At 35.9% G+C, this 14882-nt stretch overlaps 1 protein-coding gene across 4 annotated transcripts in view; it reads left to right on the top strand.

The window, feature by feature from the left end:
• The window catches only part of AKT3 (AKT serine/threonine kinase 3), a 318464-nt gene that overhangs the window by 272491 nt on the left and 31091 nt on the right, over positions 1-14882 (top strand). For all 4 annotated transcript variants that reach the window (XM_039464326.2, XM_039464325.2, XM_074385420.1 and 1 more), the window contains one exon: positions 2190-2277. In XM_039464326.2, the coding sequence (XP_039320260.1) occupies positions 2190-2277 (88 nt within the window). The remainder of the gene's footprint in view (positions 1-2189; positions 2278-14882) is intronic.

Raw genomic sequence — 14882 nt, 5'->3', positions numbered from 1 at the left:
GTGTCAAAGGATTCCATGTCCTTCCCAGTCATGTATTTCTTATATCTAATAACCAGAATTCATTAGAATTATATAATTACAAATGATTTCTGACCTATGATGGCTTGACAGTTTTTTGACTTTATGATGGTGTGAAAGTGATGTATATTTAGTATGCTTCTCAGCTAATGACGGAGTTGCATCCTGATAAACACATCTTAAGTTGAAATGTAGGTTTATCTAGACGTAACCCCATTGGTAAGTTTAGGAGCATCTGTACATGGTTTTCTTCCAACCCAGTCTTGTGTTAGAATTGGCATATACCATCTCACAAGAACCAGCTGTTATATTTTCAGCAATTTTGTGAGCTGGTTGTAGATTATAGTCATCATTAAAAATTAAATTGTATAAATATACTGATTAAGAAAGGAAAAGCAAAGCTCATAGATACTGAAAATGCATCTCTCCTTAATTTGTTATGTTTTCACGGTTATCTTTATTTTTGAGATGAGTTACGTCAGCTGTATCTGTGTGGACATAATAAATAATGGTTTACTAAGACGCAGATCTTCCTGCCTCCGTGTTTGGTGACGTCGTATTGGTAGCTTGAAATGGGCCATGGTGGGAGAATTTATACCACCAAAATTGGCAAATACTATGAGTTGGGGCTGGACTTACTGTTTTGTTGATTGTTTAGAACGTAAGAGAAAATGTTAATCAGATTAAATTTGAAAGTTTGTTGTGTCCATATTCATTACATTGTAAATAGCAACAAAAAAAATGAGTATTCTTCCACTATTCCAGAATCTTTAACCATTTGGCAAAGAATCCACTCACATTACTGACAAGTGAAGTCTAGTCTCCATTTTATCACTTTCATCTTTGACTTTAACATAAACAAAAATGTCAGCCAATATTCATGTTAGAACTAGTCATAAGTTGCATCCATTAGTGGCTTTGGAGTACAGTAAAAATTAAGTCTCCTGTGAAAATCAGGTGACTAATTTACAATACAGAACATTGTATATTTTATGATGTTTGTAAATTTTGTATTTTGCATTCTTTGTCATTAAAATTTAAATTCATATGTCTAGGGTGTAGTGGTGGCTAGGCCAGGCCAGGTCCAGTCCCTGCAGCTCCATGGCTGCTCTGCTCTGAGCACCTGGCATGTCCTGTGCCCTTAAAAAAAAAAAAAAGGAAAGAAAAAAATTGTATATCTATAAATGTATGATTGCTCACAGAGAGCTGGTGGTTAGGCATTTACCAACACATATAATTTCTAACAATGAACAAGTCCAAACAGCCTACTATGTTAAATTCAAATTTAAATAGGTTTATTTCTTCTTTCTTTCATTGTTCTTTTCCCCTCCTTTCTTGCTGTTCTTCCTATTTCTCATTTTTCTTTCTTTTATTCTTAGTAATATGTACTAAATTAAACTGAATAAGCCAGAAAACACCTGAATTTCTTTTACCTGTTGTTGTATTTGTCCATTTTCCTACTGCTATGAAGAAATACCTGAGACTGAATAATTTATAAAGAAAAAGGGGTTTATTGGACTCACAGTTCCACATGACTGGGAGGCCTCAATCATGGCAGAAGGTGAAGGAAGAGCAAGGGCATGTCTTACATGGTGGCAGGCAGGAGACAGCGTGTGCAGGGGATCTGCCCTTTATAAAACCACCAGATCTCATGAGACTTACTCACTTTCATGAGAACAGCATAGAAAAAACTTGCCCCCATGATTCAATTACTGCCCCCCCACCTGGTCACTCCCATAACATGTGGGGATTATGGAAGCTGCAGTTCAAGATGAGATTTGGGTGGAGACACAGCCAGACCAAATCCCTGTGTTGTTTAACCTTTGTAGTGACCCACCAGCAAATACTGTTCCCCATTCTACAGAATAGAAAACAGAGGGTAAGCATCTTTTCTGTTGTCACACATCTCATAAGTGTTGGAGATGGTTGCTTCCTTCAGATCTGTCTGCAAAGCCACTGCTCTTCTTCAAATATCATACTGTTGTTCTAAAGCTAGTTCTTATAAGCATATTAGGAAAAATAGATCCTACAGCAAAAGCTTTTACTTTTATAGCTATTTATCCCAAGAACTATTTTTTACACAGAAAATAACACTTTCACAAAACCATTTTTGTTGTTTTGAGCTTACATAAATGTTTTACACTCGTTTAATTTTATTTCTGTTCTCATAGCCTTGGTGGAGGACCAGATGATGCGAAAGAAATTATGAGACACAGTTTCTTTTCTGGAGTAAACTGGCAAGATGTCTATGATAAAAAGGTAAGATATCTTTGTGGCATAGTAAGTAAATATTTTGGCTGCACTGCTAAAATGAATTTATAGCAAAAGTATTTTAAGTGAATAAAAGTTAATGATGTAATGAGAATAAAAGTTAATGATGTAATGATACTTTCTGTTTTACTGACATTTTAGTGATTGATGATTGAACTTCTGTGCACAAAAGTTTTCTTAAAATTTTGACTCCCCAGATACCTCTTGAAATTTTTTTCAATGTGATCACAGAATTTATTTTTCTCTTTTTTTCATAATAATTTGTTAGTTGGCCTCTCATTTAATTTTTAAAAAGATAACCCAGTGTTGTTTTTTAAAGAAAACTAGTTTAAAAATTATAATTTTTAAATTTGCCCCTGTGTCTTTAATTTTAAAGAAAACACTGCAGGTTTATTTGTAAAAATTCTTGTTTTAAATAGGATTTAAAGGAATTTGTTTTTAATATTTAATGAAGTAGTAAAGACAATATCTTATTTTGGACTTCTCTGTCATTAGAAACAGTACTTTATTGCCCACAAAATGAATACTGCTAGACCAGGCACAGTGGCTCATGCCTGTAATCCCAGCATTTTGGGAGGCTGAGGCGAGAGGATTACTTAAGGCCGGGAGTTTGAGACCAGCATGGGCAACACAGTGAGACCCCATCTCTACAAAATATGAGAATCAGCTGGATGTGGTGGTGCACTCCTGTAGCTCTGCCTACCTGGGAGGCTGCTAAGGCAGGCAAGAGAATCACTTGAGCACAGGAGGTTGAGGCTACAGTGAGCTGTGCTTACATCACTGTACTCCAGCCTGGGTGGCAGAGTGAGACCCAATCTCTTTTTTAAAAAAAAGTACAAATGATATATGTTTAGTTTTATCGTGATCTGCTTCAAACTTGTTTATATTTGTTTATTTTTGAAGACAAGGTCTCTTCTGGCCAGGCTGGAGTGCAGTGGTACGATGACAGTTTGCTGTAGCCTCTACCTCCCCAGGCTCAGGTGATCCTCTCACCTTAACCTCCCGAGTAGCTTGGACTGCAGGCATGAGCCACCATACCTGGCTAATGTTTTGGTACTTTTTGTGGAGATAAGATTTTGCCATGTTGCCCAGGATGGTATTGTATTCCTGGGCTCAAAGAATCCTCCCTCCTCGGCCTCCCAAAGTGCTCGGATTAGATCTGTGAACCACGGCACCCACGCTTCTTGTTTTTAATGCTGCAATTTTTGCTTAAGTTCAGGAACAGGAAATTACGCCTGTCCCTCCCTCCCTTTTTTTTTTCTTTACTACCTCAGATATTGTTGGTACTACCTCCGATATTGTTGGTATTTTGATACTTTGATTTTCAAATGCTTGTATAAAATTTTTACTATGAAATGTTTTTCATTCAGTAATGTACTCAGAATTTTTGTGTAATTATTTTTAGTTAGTCCATCCATTTCAGTTTATTCCAACATGTCATATTTTTCTCTGAAACATCTATTAGTCAAAAACATTTATTTGGGGTCTGTTATATGCCAACTGTTCTTCTCTGTTAACCCTTAAGGTAAAGATAGAATTATATGAATTACATGAGTTAGTAAGAAGTAACACAAGTACTTCGTGTCTGTATTATGTTATTGGTAACCAGGAGTACCGTGATTTTCTGTTTCTTGTAACTAGGAATTTAAAATAGGTACGTCATATTAGACACGTCTACTCGATTCAACTCACATGCATTGAGTTTCTACTGTGCATAAAGTACCGTGTTAAGTACTGAATCCTTTACAACCTTTATGAGAAGTATGTGAGCATTCTTAAGTGTCCTAAATATTTCCTGACTTCTTACAGACAATTTTACATCCACTTTGTATCACTGAGGATGATCCTTATGAGTTGCATGCATATATAGGAGTGGCTCGAATGAGCTATGTACTGTTTTCGTCATGTCAGTAAACTACAAAAGAACCTGGAAGAGACAAGGGTTTGCTGTGTCTCCTGGAAATCATGCATAGTTTTATTTTTGATAGCTAATAATAAGCTACAATGAAATATTGTCTCTTGCAGACACCCTATCCTGGGAGAACTTACTCCAAAAAAAAAAAAAAAAACGGGAAAAGAGCTATTTCTCTAAGAGACAATGGTTAAGGTACCAGTGTGGCACTGTACATTTAAAGAAGGGCCAAAATACGGACCTTCTTCAGTCCTGTGAGAACAATAAGATTTGCTACTAAGTTTCCTTATCTCAGTGTTCAGCCGTTCATGTTAAATAAGGGTTTGGCCCCACCTAGACAAAGCTCTGAGAGCTCAACCAGTATAACAGTAAGGAAGCAGGGCTTATCCTATCCGGCTCCATTGGGCTAGGCATCCCCAGTATAAGAGTGATAGTAAGAGAGCCAGGCAGCTACCATGTAGGAATGGATAAATTTGTTCAAGTTGTTATAATTCTTTTTTAAAAATGGGCGCCACTTAATTTGAGCAAAAGTTTTAAATATCTTGAATAAAGAAGCACAACCAAAAATGACGGTTTCTGTGAGCAATAGATTGGTCGTGGATTGACGCCATCTCCAGGCTCACTCGTGGTGTCCTGTGTGACCGCCAGGGCTCTGGCATTCTCTGCTGCCACATACATACTTGAAGGAGCAACTTCACTGTAGCAGCACTTTTAAATTTGAGTTTCTTTCTAAAAGGAAAATGTAATTGAGTCTATTTGGGTTTGTATCGTATAACAGGAGAACTTGAAATTAATTTTGAGAGCCAGCCTGATGGAAGCTGCTTTAATGAATTTAGTTAAAATTTCAGTGCTTTGGACAGTGTAATTTACTATATAATTTATAAAACAAAACATTTTTATGGAGTCCTTACGTCTTTAAAATGTGTAATTTCTGGTAAAAGTCAATTCATTCCTAAGATCAGGTATGTTTGTTACGTTTTTGTTAAGAAGGTTTGGGAAATTTGTTATTTTTGTTTATTATCACATAGTTCTTGGCTCTTTTTCTGCTTATTGCTGCACATCGAGAGGTGATAGCACATTTAGGTATTCTGGTATCTGTTGAGATCTGAGTATCTTTATAGGCAAAGTAAAAAGTGAACGAATCTTAATTACAAGTAGCATGATGTGCCACTCTGAAGAGCACAGTATCAAAATGTGAAAGAACAAGGCTGGTTCCTAGTCCTGGATTTGCTTCTGGCTTTCCTTGTGGAAATGGACAGGTTATTTACTCACGCAAAAGATAAAATCCTTTAACTACCTTCAAGCGTAAAGATTCTCTAGCAGGGTGTTTTATAGCCTGGATTTATCTAGATTAATGTCTATATAGATTTCTATATAAATTGTACACTCAGTTTGTCAGTCTGCTAAGATTTTGTGTGAGATTGTGTTGAATCTCTAGATAAATCTAGGGAGAATTGACATCTGAACAGTGAGTCTTCAGATCCGTGAGTGCAGTTTATTTCTCTGTTTATTTAGCATTTAATTTCTCTTAGTAATGTTTTGTAAATTTCAATGTTTTAAGTCTTACACAAATTTTGTTAGGTTTATCCTTAAATGTTTTATGTCTTCCAATGGAAATGATATTTAAAATTTCATTGTCACTTTGTTTTGCTGCCAATATATAGTAATACAGTTGGTTTTTTCATATTGGCCTTTTCTCCTGGAGGCTTGCAAGAATTCATAGTAGTAATCTTTTTGTAGGTTACTTGCAGTTCTCTGCACAGACAATTATATCTTCGGTAAATAAAATTTTACTTCGTTTCTGATCTGTATGCATTTTATTTCTTTCCTCTTTTGCCTTGTTATATTGGCTAAGACCTTCATTATAATATTGAATAGTGGTAAGAGTGAACATCCTGACTTTGTTCCTAGTCTTAGGGAGAAAAGCATCTTTTACCATTAAATATGATGTTAATGAGCACATGTAGCAGCCAGATTTGGGTTTCTAAATACTATTCTCCAATAAAAAGAACCAGGGCTTCTTGAGGAAGTGACAGATTTCAACACTAGTATGGGTAAAAAAGAAAAGGAAAAAAAAAAAAAAAAAAAGATGAGCCTGGAGAATTTTGTGGTGTCAGAGTGTAAGGAAAGAGACTTAAAAAAAAAAAAAAAAAGAAGAAGAAGAGGAAGAAGAGGAAGAAGACATGTAAAGCAACCAAACCTGAAGAGTCCTCCTGTGGCAAAAGCTAAAACAATTTCAGTAATAAAAACGGTGTTAGTTTATGATCCAAAGAATAAAATACATAATCATGAGACTATACTGCATAAATAAGTGATTGTTGAAATAAATAAAGTGTTGGGAGGGCCATGTCTTTCTTACAGGTGAATTCTAATTAATGAATGTAGTAGAGGTGAGGAAAGTAGAAAATCACCATTAGAACTCCAGAACAAAAATTGATCATGCAAGATTCACCTAGGAATGCTAAAATTAGTGAGCAAAAGTTTAGGGAAGAAGATATTTCCGTAGTCTCAAGGTATCTCCCGGTGAACATTTATCATTTACAAAGGTAAAATGGCTGACTTTACAGTGGAGAGATCTGGCAAACACGGTCTTAACCAAGTGATCATGGTTAACATCACCAGTAAGTAAGATGTTGACATCATGGAACCCATGATAAGATGCTCTGAGAAGGGCACATCACTTCTGAAGTGCTGTCCTCCGAGATGCATAACCTCAGTAAAATCATGAGGAAACCTGAAGAACTGACATGGAGGGACATACCTTAAAATACATGGCCAGATAACTTCAAAAGTGTCAACCTCATGATAGGCAAAGAATGATGGAACTCTCGTAGATTGGAGAGATGAAGGTGGCGTGAGGACTAACTGCAGTGTGAAATCCTGGGTTGGGTCCTGGACTAGATAGGAGCATTAGGAGAAAAACTGGTGAAATCTAAATAAAGTTGGTAGTTTACTTAATAATATTATACTGATGTTAGTTTCTTTGTTTTGATATTCATACTATGGCTGTATAAGATACTAGCATAGATGAAGGTGGGTAAAGGGTATATGGTAACTGTGTGTACTATATTTTTGTAAGTCTTCTCTAAGCCTAAAATTATTTGAATATAAGAACGTGATATTAATGTAGGTGTTTTATGCTTCCTTTATCAGGTTGAGGAAGTTCTAGTCCTAGGTTACTGGGAGTTTCTTACATCGTGAATGGGTATTGAATTTTATTAAAGCCTTTTCTGCACTTATTGCAGTGATTATATGGCTTTTCTCTTTTATGTTTTATTAAAATGGTAAATTAACATTGATTTTCCAAAGTTGAGTGAAGCTTGCATTCCTATTGAAAAACCCACCTGTTCCTGATGTGTTGTTATATATTGCTGGTGTTGGTACATTGTATTTCTAAGGATATTTGCGTCCTGACATCCTGAGTGATATTACTGTGTCATCTTGTTTTCCTAAAATGTCTTTGTATAATGTTCACTTCAGGATCATGCTTGGTTTTTTTTTGGGGGGGAGACAGAGTCTTGCTTCATTGCCAGGCTGGAGTGCGGTGGCTCAATATCGGCTCACTGCAACCTTTGCCTCCCGGGTTCAAGCAGTTCTGCCTCAGCCTCCCGAGTAGCTGGGACTACAGGTACGTGCCACCACGCCCAGCTAATTTTTGTATTTTTAGTAGAGACAGGATTTCACCATGTTGGTCAGGATTGTATTGATCTCTTGACCTCGTGATCTACCCACTTCAGTCTCCCAAAATGCTGGGATTACAGGCAGGCCCGGCCCGTGCTTGTTTTTTAAAAACAAAAGGGGAAGTACTCCTCCTTTCTCTTTACTTTTATAAAATTGTTTGTGTGGAATTTGTATTATTTATTAATTAAATATTTGGTAGGATTTACCAGTGAGGCTCTCCCTGGACCTGGAGTTTTGTTTTCGTTGCGTGGTTTTTAACTATGAATTCCATTTATGGGGCTGTTGTGGTTATCTGTTGTTTCTCAGATGACTTTTGCTCTTTGTGTCTTTCAAGGAATTTGTCATCTAAGTTAAGTTTCTCTCTAAGGACTGTTAGCCATGCTTTGCAAATTTTGATGTGCTGTGTTTTTATTTCGAAAGAGTTTTAATTCCCCTTGTGATTCCTTCTTAAGGGTTATTTCCAAGTGTGTTGATTAATTTCCAAATATATGAAATTTTCAGATGTCTCTCTGTTACCGATTCCTAGCTTCATTCTTTTGTGGTTGGAGAACATAGTATATATGATTTTAATCGTTTTATGCTTTAAAAGATTTGTTTTATGGCAGAGAAAATGGCTTATGTTGGTGTATGTTCTGTATACACTTGAAATAATCTATACATTGACCCTTGAACAATGCAGGAGTTAGGGAACGTTTGACTCCCCAGAAACTTAACTGCTTACAGCCTACTACTGACCAGAAGCTGCAATGAACAGTTGATCAACACAAATTTTGTATATGTATTATATACTGTATTTTTATAATATAGTAAGCTACAAGGAAAGGAAATGTTACTAAGAAAATCATAAGGAAGATAAAATGTATCTACTATTTATGAAGTGGAAGTAGATTATTGTAAAGGTCTTCACCGTTACTGTCTTAGCATTGAGTAGGCAGGGGAAGAGGAGGGTTGGACTTGGCTGTCTCAAGAGGTGGCAGAGGCAGAAGAAAATGTGGGTGTAGGTGGGCCCGTGCAGTTCAAACTCATGTTGTTCAAGGGTCAACTGGATTCTGCTTTTACTGAATAAATTGTTCTATCGATGTTCATTAGGTCCAGACCGTTAGTAGTATTGTTCATGTCTTCTATGTTCTTACTGATTTTCTGCCTACTTCTTCTGTTGGTTTCTGGAAAAGCATTGTTGTTATCTTCAATTATAATTGTGGACTTTATCTTTTACGTGTTGCTTCATGTATTTTGAAGCCCCATTGTTAGTTGCACACATATTTAGATTTAGTATTGTCTTCTTAGTGGATTTACCTCATCTTTTTTTTCCTTTTTTTTCTTGCTTTGCTTTTCTTTTTTTTTTTTTTCTAAAGAGGTGGGTCTTGCTATTTTGCCAAGACTGGATTTGAAGTTCTGGGCTCAAGCAATCCTCTTGCCTCAGCCTTTCCAGTAGCTGAGATTGCAGATACTTGTCACTGTGCTCATCTTTACCTCCTTATCATTATGAAATGTTCTGTATCCATAACAGAAGTCTCTATTTTGAGATCTACTTTGTCTGATATTAATATAAGTACTCCAGCTTTCTTTTGCTTTTGTGTAACATATCTTTCCCTATCATTATACCTTTAACCTATGCCAATTATATTTAAGTGGATATTCTTTTAGACAGCGTGTAGTTGAGTCTTTTTTTTTTTCTTACTCATTAGATAATATGACTTAATGCAATGTGTAGCCTGCTTTCATTTAATGTACTTAATGACATATTGGGTTTTAATATACCATCTTGATGTTTGTTCTTTTTTTTTTTTTTCTTTGTTCCTTCTCTTCTCTTTGTCTGCCTTCTTTAGGATTTGTTGAATATTTTATGGCTCCATTTTATCACTGCTGCTGTCTTAGTTGTATGTTTTATTGTTTGGAGGTTGTTTCTAGAGTTTGCGGCATACATGTTTAACTTAGCCTACCTTCAGTTATAACCAGTTCACTACAACAGCCTATTTCTATTTCCTCCTTCTATTCTTTAGGCTATTATTTCTTAAAATTTACTTTCATATATGATAAACACAATACATGGCAATCGTAATGAAATTTTGCTTTAGATAATTATATTTTAAAGTGATTGAAAATGCTACACATTTACCATTAACACTTTCCATTCCTTTATATAGACCCATGCTTCTACCTGCCATTATTTTTTTCTTTATTGTTTTTCTTTATTCTTTAATATAAGGCTCCTTTAACTCTACTGCCATCTCCCTAGGTTTGGAGAAATTCATGGAAAAATATATTTTAAGGAATACGGGATTGGAAATGAAGGAAATGTAACATTTCAGAATGGGAAAACAATGTGAGAAAAAAATAAAGTAGTAACAAGAGAAATGCATGAAGATAAGCTGAGTGGAGGAACTGGGAATCTGTGGTGGATTGAAACTGGATGTAAACAGCAGGTGGCCTGTGAATATCGTGTGGATTCTTGAAGGTCTACCTCATATGTTTGCTTGATCCACTTACCAGAATTGTAGATGCTGAAGTAAGGAAATGACATGCAGTAATTGGATTTTTTCAAGTTTTGTCGGAATAGATTCTTAGGGAGAAGCGTCAGGAAAAGAGAATCTCATTAAAATACTACTGTAGTAATACAGTGTTAAGTGACAGAGCCCTTACTAAAGCAACGTAGGCAACAAAGGAAAAGGAAGGAAGTGTGAATTCCATAGATATTATAAAGAAATAAGGACTCATAGTTTAGTCTAACAGTACTGGGGAAAATACTGGGAGAAAGTTTAAGGAGGAGGATTATAGCTGGTTTTGGTAATTAATTTCAGATAGAATTGTCTAGTGGCTAGAAATATAGCACTAACTTTTGGGAGTGAAAATGGAAATAAATATGAATGTTTCGAAAATTCAGAGTTTAATTTGAGCTGTGGAAATGATTAAGGAGGAGAGGGCTAAGAAAATGGATAGCAGAGAGGGAAGAGAAAATTTGAAAGGAAAGGAGGGAGGGAAGCAGTGAGAACATGGAAGGTTGGGATTGAGTATTGGAATATATTCATGGTCAGTAATGGAAGTTGCTTTGACGACACATTTTTGCAAGGTGTATCAAGATCCTTTATGAAGTTTCATGCCAAAGTTGAAGTGGAACTTTGCTGACTGAGTTTTGACTTTCTACTTTCTGGTTGAGATACTCAGCCTGAAGGGCTTGGTGATTGATGGCAGTTACGGAGAGGTTAATGATTGTGAGCTACTGCTTTTACCAGTGAAGCAAGGCCAGAGGAGTAGAACAGATACACCAATGGAAGAGAGATGAAAGGCTAAAAATAGGTTTCTGTTTGATATTTTTCTTATCACAATTAAATAATGGCCCACTTTTAAACTTTGGGTCAAAGAAAGATGTGTTCTAAATATCTGCTAGACATTCTGATGGCTAAACGTTATAATTTGTGTCTTCTTTTGGTCATGAGGCATTGTACTTAGGATATAAAAACACAAACAGCTGTCAAAACCAGTTCTGGCATAAAATATGTACAGTTAAAACTTTAAAAGCCTTCAGATTGGGTTAAGAAATATAACTACATGTTGCTTACAGAAATCTCACCTAGAATAAAATTACACAGGAAACTGGAAAAAATAATAATGAGGAGAAACTTAATAATCAAACAACACAAAAAGTAAACAGAAGTGACAATAATTTGGGGCTAAGTAGATTTCAGATATTAAATGTGATAAGTAGATCATTTGTAGCACAAATGACAATAGTTTAGTCATCAGTGAAACATAATTTTTTGCACCAAATAACAGCATCTACGTACATAAAACACTATTAAAAATGCAAGAGTTAACTCAAGATGGGTTAGAGACATAAATGTAAGACCTGAAACCATAAAAAGGTATAGAAGAAAACCTATGAAAAATTCTTCTGGAGATTGACCTAGGCAAGGAATTTGTGACTGAGACCCCCAAAAGCAAATGCAGTAAAAACAAAAATAAATAAATGGGACTTAATTAAACTCAGAAGCTTCTCCATAGCAAAAGAAATCATCAACAAAGTAAATAGACAATCTGCAGAGTGGGAGGAAATACTGCCAGCTGTACCTCTGAAAAAGGACTAATAGCCAGAGTCTGTAAGGAGTGCATATCAGCAAGAAAAAAGCCAATTCCATTAAAAAGTGGGCAAACAACATGAGTACATTTCTTGAAAGAAGATATATACAAATGGCCAACAAACATAGGAAAAAATGTTCAATATCGCAAATCATCAGGAAACTACAAAATAAAACCACAATGAGATACCACCTTACCCAATGAGAATGGCCATTTTAAAAAAGTCAAAAAACAACAGATGTTAATGTAGATATGGTAAAAAGAGAATGCTTACATGCTGTTGGTAGAAATGCAAATTATTACAACCTCTATGGAAAACAGTAAGGAGATTTCTCAAAGAACTAAAGGTAGATGTACCATTCGATCCTCAAATTCCACTAGTAGGTGTCTACCGAAAGAAAAGGAAGTCATTCTATAAAAAAGGATACATATACTCATGTTTCTTGCAGCACAATTCACAGTTGCAAAGATAAGAAATCAACCTAAGTGCTCATCAACCAATGAGTGGATAAAGTAAATGGGATACACACACACACAAACACACCTTGTAATATCACCAGCCATAAAAAAAGAACAAAACGGTGTCTTCTGCAGCACTTACATGGAACTGAAGGCCATTATCCTAAGTGAGGTAACTCAGAAAGTCAAATACTGCATGTTCTCAGAAGTGGGAGCTAAGCTGTGGGTATGCAGAGGCCCACAGAGTATAGTAGAGTGGACACTGGAGACTGAGGATGAGGGAGGATGGAAGAGGGAGGTGAGGGATGAAGAATCACCTGCTGGGTACAGTGTACACTATTTGGGTGATGGGTACACTAAAAGCCCAGAGTTGACCACTATACAGTTCATCCATGTAACCAGAAACCATTTGTACCCCTAAACCTATTGAAATTTTAAAAATCTATTTTAAAAATTGTAATCTACAGGAGCTGATAGAAATATACCTATTTAACATGTCTAGAGATTTAACAGTTGATTGATCTTTACAAATATCTGGCTTTTGCTTTTGTCGATTTTTCTTCATTGATCTCTGCTCTAATTTTTATTATATTTTTTCTTCTCCTTACTTTGGGCTTAATTTTCTAGTTTTCTAACTTGAAAATTTAGATTATTTGTTTTAGATCTTTTCTACCTTGTGCATTCAGTGCTATAAATTTGCCTCTAAACATTACTTTCACTGTATCTCACAGATTTTTATGTTTTATTTTCATTTAGTTACAAATAGTTTTAAGTTTTATTGAATTATAATATGTGTGTTACTTAGAAATGTGTTCTTTAGTCTGCAAGTATTTTGGAGCTTTCCAGCTGTCTTTCTGTTACTAATTTCCAGTTTAATTTCATTGCAGTCCGAGAGCATACAGTAGCACCATATCATTTCACAGATGGTACAAGTGCCATGGAACTGTATTCCCCAATCCTCCTTCCTATCCCTTATAACACTGCTGTCATAAATTTCACTTACCTATAAGCTGTAATCATCAAATACATTGTTGCTTTCATTATTTTGAGCAAACTGTGATGTCAGATTAAGAATATTAAGAACGGAATTTTATGTTACTTTTGTGTATTTCCTTTCTAATATTCTTCCTTTCTTCACATAAATACAAATTTCTAGCCTACATTATTTTCCTTTTGAGACAGAGTATTGCTCTGTTGCCCAGGCTGAAGTGTTCAGCTCACTGCAGCCTCACACTCTGGGGCTCAAGCAACCCTCTCACCTCAGCCTCCCCCATAGCTGGGACTAAAGACATGTGCCACCACGCATAGCTAATATTTTGTTTACTTTTTTGTAGAGACAAAGTTTCACTCACTATGTTGCCCAAGCTGGTCTTGAACTCCTGGGCTTGAGGGAATCCTCCCACCTTGGCCTTCCAAAGTGCTGATATTTTAGACATGAGCCACCATACCTGGCCTATATTCCTTCTTTTTGATAAACTTTTTTTGACATTTCCCTCTGGGCAGTCTACTGGCAACAGACTGCCTGAGTTTTTATTTTTCTGAGAAATTCTTTGTTTTTCCTTGACTTTTGAAGGATGATTTTGTTGGATACAGAATTCTAAGTTTGGTGGGTTTTTCTTTCAATGCTTTTTTACGTATTTCACTCCACTTTTCTTGTTTGCATGATTTCCAGTTTCATTCTTTGTTCCTTTTTTAGGTAAGGTTGGTTGTTGTTTTCTGGCTATCAAGATTTTATCTTTGTCTCTGATTTTTCTATAGTTCAAATGTGATATGTCTGGGTGTATATTTTAGGTATTTATGTTGTTATGTTTTCTTTTATCTGAGCTTCCTGGATCTGTGGGTTTTGGTGCCTGTCATTAATTTTGAAAAATCATCCTGAGTCATTACTGCCTGAAATATTTTTTCTTTTTCTTTTTTTTTTGAGACGGAGTTTCACTCTTGTTACCCAGGCTGGAGTGCAGTGGCGCAATCTAGGCTCACCGCAATCTCCACCTCCTAGGTTCAGGCAATTCTCCTGCCTCAGCCTCCTGAGTAGCTGGGATTACAGGCACGTGCCACCATGCCCAGCTGATTTTTGTATTTTTAGTAGAGATGGAGTTTCACCATGTTGACCAGTATGGTCTCGATCTCTTGACCTCGTGATCCACCCGCCTCAGCCTCCCAAAGTACTGGGATTATAGGCATGAGCCACCGCGCCTGGCCTGAAGTATTTTTTCTATTTGTTTATCTCTTGTCATTTTGGTATTTTCATTACAAATGTATTATGCCTTTTATAGTTGTCCTACAGTTTCTGAGTGTTCTGCCTTTTCATTCTTTTTTTTCTGTTTGCATTTCATTTTTAGAAATTTCTCTTGATAATTTTTCAGGCTCACTGATTGTTTATTTGGCCATATTCAGTCTATTAATAAGTCCTTCAAAGATGTTCTTAATTTCTGTTGCGATATTTTTTATTTCTGGCATTCTC

This window comes from Saimiri boliviensis, chromosome 14 (assembly GCF_048565385.1).
Source record: "Saimiri boliviensis isolate mSaiBol1 chromosome 14, mSaiBol1.pri, whole genome shotgun sequence".
Taxonomy (NCBI): domain Eukaryota; kingdom Metazoa; phylum Chordata; class Mammalia; order Primates; family Cebidae; genus Saimiri; species Saimiri boliviensis.
Note: the sequence above shows the minus strand (reverse complement) of the source record. Positions and strands in the feature narration are given on the sequence as shown.